Source organism: Pangasianodon hypophthalmus, chromosome 1 (genome assembly GCF_027358585.1).
Source record: "Pangasianodon hypophthalmus isolate fPanHyp1 chromosome 1, fPanHyp1.pri, whole genome shotgun sequence".
Taxonomy (NCBI): domain Eukaryota; kingdom Metazoa; phylum Chordata; class Actinopteri; order Siluriformes; family Pangasiidae; genus Pangasianodon; species Pangasianodon hypophthalmus.
Window position 1 is genome coordinate 36129813 of NC_069710.1, and position 3736 is coordinate 36133548.

At 41.3% G+C, this 3736-nt stretch overlaps 1 protein-coding gene across 1 annotated transcript; it reads left to right on the forward strand.

Annotated features, from left to right (window-relative positions):
- Nucleotides 1-2556: 2556 nt before the first annotated feature.
- LOC113546581 (putative olfactory receptor 13C6) lies at nt 2557-3463 on the forward strand. The gene is given in 2 exon segments (XM_053236043.1): nt 2557-3069; nt 3071-3463. Coding segments are annotated over 2 exon segments (783 nt in total). The 3' UTR covers nt 3341-3463.
- The last annotated feature ends 273 nt before the right edge of the window (nt 3464-3736 follow it).

Genomic DNA, 3736 nt, shown 5'->3' on the forward strand with positions numbered 1-3736 from the left:
TCTTCCACTCTGGGGTTGCCCGCGGTATTAGGTGGAGGGAGCTATAGCTAATAGCCCCCCAGCTCAGCCATCATGTGCTGGAGTTTTCCCCGATGAACAAGAGGGTCACTTCCCCGCGCCTTTGGGCCAGGGATTGGTCTCTCACTATTGTCGGCGCTTATGCGTCAAACAGCAGTGTAGAGTACCCGGCCTTCTTTGAGGTCCTGGAAGGGGTGCTGGATAGTGCTCCGACTGGGGACTCCATAGTTCTACTGGGGAACTTCAGTGCACATGTTGGCAATGACAGAGGGACCTGGAGGGGCGTGACTGGGAGAAACATGGGTGGGCTCCAACTACAGGGGGATCACACTCCTCAGCCTCCCTGAGAAAGTCTATGCCAGAAGAGGATCCGGCCGATAGTTGAACCTCAGATACAGGAGGAACAATGCGGATTCCGTCCTGGCCATGGGACACTGGACCAGCCTTATACCAGGGTGCTCGAGGGTGCATGGGAGTTTGCCCAACTTGTCCACATGTGCTTTGTAGATCTGGAGAAGGCATTTGACCGTGTCCCGTGTGGCATCCCGTGGGGGGTTCGGGGCTCTTTGTTACAGGCTGTCCGGTCTCTGTACAACCGGAGCAAGAGTCTAGTTTGCATTGCTGGCACTAAGTCAGATCTGTTCCTGGTACATGTTGGACTACACCAGGGCTGCTCTTTGTCACCAATTCTGTTCATTATCTTTATGGACAGAATATCTAGGTGCAGCCAGGGAGTGGAAGGAGTCTGGTTCGGTGGCCAGAGGATCTCGTCTCTGCTTTTTGCGGATGATGTGGTGCTGTTGGCTTCATCAAATCCAGACCTGCAGCAGGCACTGGGGCGGTTTGCAGCCAAGTGTGAAGCGGCTGGGATGAGGATTAGCACCTCTAAATCCGAGGCCATGGTACACTGCTGGAAAAGGGTGGAATGCCCCCTCCAGGTGAGAGGGGAGCTGTTGCATCCAGTGGAGTTTAAATATGTCTCGGTATTCCCCTGGAAGAGCTGGCAGAAGTGTCTGGTGAGAAGGAAGTCTGGGCATCTTTGCTTAGAAAACTGCCCCTGTGACCCGGTCCCGGATAAGCGGTAGAAGTAGTGTATGCCCCTTTGTGCCACCAAGAACAGCTCTGACTCAATGAGTCATGGACTCCACAAGACCTCTGAAGGTGTGCTGCAGTATCTGGCACCAAGATGATAGCAGCAGATCCATGTAAGTTGCAAGGTGGGGCCTCTGTGAATTGAAATTGTTTGTCCAGCACATCCCACAGATGCTAGATCAGATTGAGATCTGAGGAATTTGAAGGCCAAGTGAAGGCCCAATAAGCAGCATGCTGTGATGCACTGTGTTTTGGTAGGTACGAACCACTGCATACTGGGGACACCCCACAAGACCTGATGTTCTGGAGATACTCTGACTCTCATCTATCCATCACAATTTGGCCTGATCAAAGTCACTCAGATCCCTACACTTGTCCATTTTTCCTGCTTCCAGCACATCAGCTTTGAAAACTGACTGTTTACTTGTTGCCTAATATATCTCACCCCTTGACCAGTGTCATTGTAAAAAGATAATCAATTATTATTTAATCAATCAATCAGTTATTAATTTCACCTGGCAGTGGTTTTAATGTTAGGACCAATTGATGTAAGTCCAACACCTCTTTTTAAAAATGGTTCATGAAAGACATACACTAGAATTCAAAAAGACATTCAAGATGTGTTTACTCTGATGATTTTTAGGAGAAGGACATTAACGGCTATTAAAAACGTGTTTTTTTAGTTTACAATTGACATTAGTTATGTAACCGACCATAGTGTGGTTACTATGTTGTTGTTTTTTTTTGTGTAGTTCCTCTACTGTGCTCCAGGGGGCCCTATAGGATTTTCTATGTTTAGGGATAAAATGGATGGAGGCAGTAGAGTAAGACATACCTGTTTGGTTAAGAGAAAGCATGGCTTTCACTTACATAACCTCACTGCAAATGGAGTTCAGATTGAGAAACTAAGGTTTTCAGCTCAATCATAAGAACTCTTTTTGTTTCTGTCTCTCCATTTTTCTTCTTTCATTGTTTGTGATACTCTTGCTATCGAACTATTGGATTTTTTTCACCTTCTATTATCATTGAGTATCGAGACTTCAGTATTTGGATTCAGTGCATACTTCAGCTTAGAGACGAATATTCATTCAACCAGATAATTTTTTTTTTCTTGTCCTTCATTTTGATAAATGATAAACGCAACGGGTTGTTTTGTACTCAAAAAGACTTTATTGACTGTTTTTCGTGCATATGCTGTAGTGATCTGTGGATTGCCTTTATTTTATATAAACACTTTGTAATGGCCTACTGTGTTTTGTGTCATTTTCAGTTGAGGGACCCTCCCCTAAAATTATTTTGTGATTTTGCCCCTTTGAAAAAATTCACTGGCACAGTTACAGTTATAAGCCAGATTTATAATAGGTGAAGGTCTGGAAGCAGGCAGGAATTTTCTTCTAGTTGCTTTCAGCAAATCACTAACGACTCTGTGTCTGGATGAGAGTATAAATGTCCATGAAGTTGACTTCCGCACCACAGCCGTGGTTTATCTTTGTCTGGACTCTGCTCTCGAATGACTACTATAAAATCACATGGATTACTTTTCAGACAGTAATGGATTATTCCCCCAATTTTACATATTTAACACTGGAGGGGCATGTGGATTTAGAGCATTACAGATATGTTTATTTTATATTTACACTCACTGTCTATATAATGATTATCTGCTTTAATACTGTTATCATTTCTGTCATATTGAAAAAGAAATGTCTCCATGAGCCCATGTACATTTTCATTGCTGCATTGCTTTGTAATGCCCTCCTTGGATCGACAACTCTCTATCCTAAATTGCTCATTGATTTACTGTCTGAAAAACAAACTGTGTCTTATAAAGAGTGTTTATTTCAGGCATTTTGTCTGTACACATATGGTGTATCAGAGTTCACACTGTTATCGACTATGGCTTATGACAGATATGTGTCCATCTGTAAACCATTACAATATGCAACTCTTGTAAAAAATGTCCACTGTCAGAAAGATCTTATTTTTATCATGGTTTTTGCCTTCTTGTGAAGTTGCTGTTGGTGTTATTCTAGCATACCAACTTCAACTGTTTACATTTAAATTGAATAGAATATACTGTGATAATTATTCAGTTGTGAAATTAAGCTGTAAAGAAACATCTCTTAATAACATATATGGGCTTTTTATTTTTGTCATTGCTGTGTTTCCTCCAGTGATCTTCATAATTTATTCTTACAGACCTGTTTACCACATCTGCTCATTTTCATAGATTTTTCTGTCAACACAAGTGTTGAAATTATAAATAACAGATTTGAATCAAAACAAATTCCCCAAATTATTGCAATGATCCTGTCAGTTGAATATATTCTTATTCCTCCTTTGTTTAATCCTATAATATATGGATTAAAACTAGGGGAGATTTATAGTAATATTAAGAAAATATTCAAATGACAAACCAGAGCACAAGTTTCTTTTTAGGTACTTCCGTTCCTCAATATTTGAAGTTGGTATATCCGTTACACTAGCATCCTGACTTCAGCTGTCTAAATTTAAATTAAATACACTGTCATATTTACTCAATTGTTAAATTAGGCTGTGGGGGAAAATCTCTGAATATCCCATTTGCCTTTTTATTTTCAACATTGCTGTGTTTCCCTTTTTATGT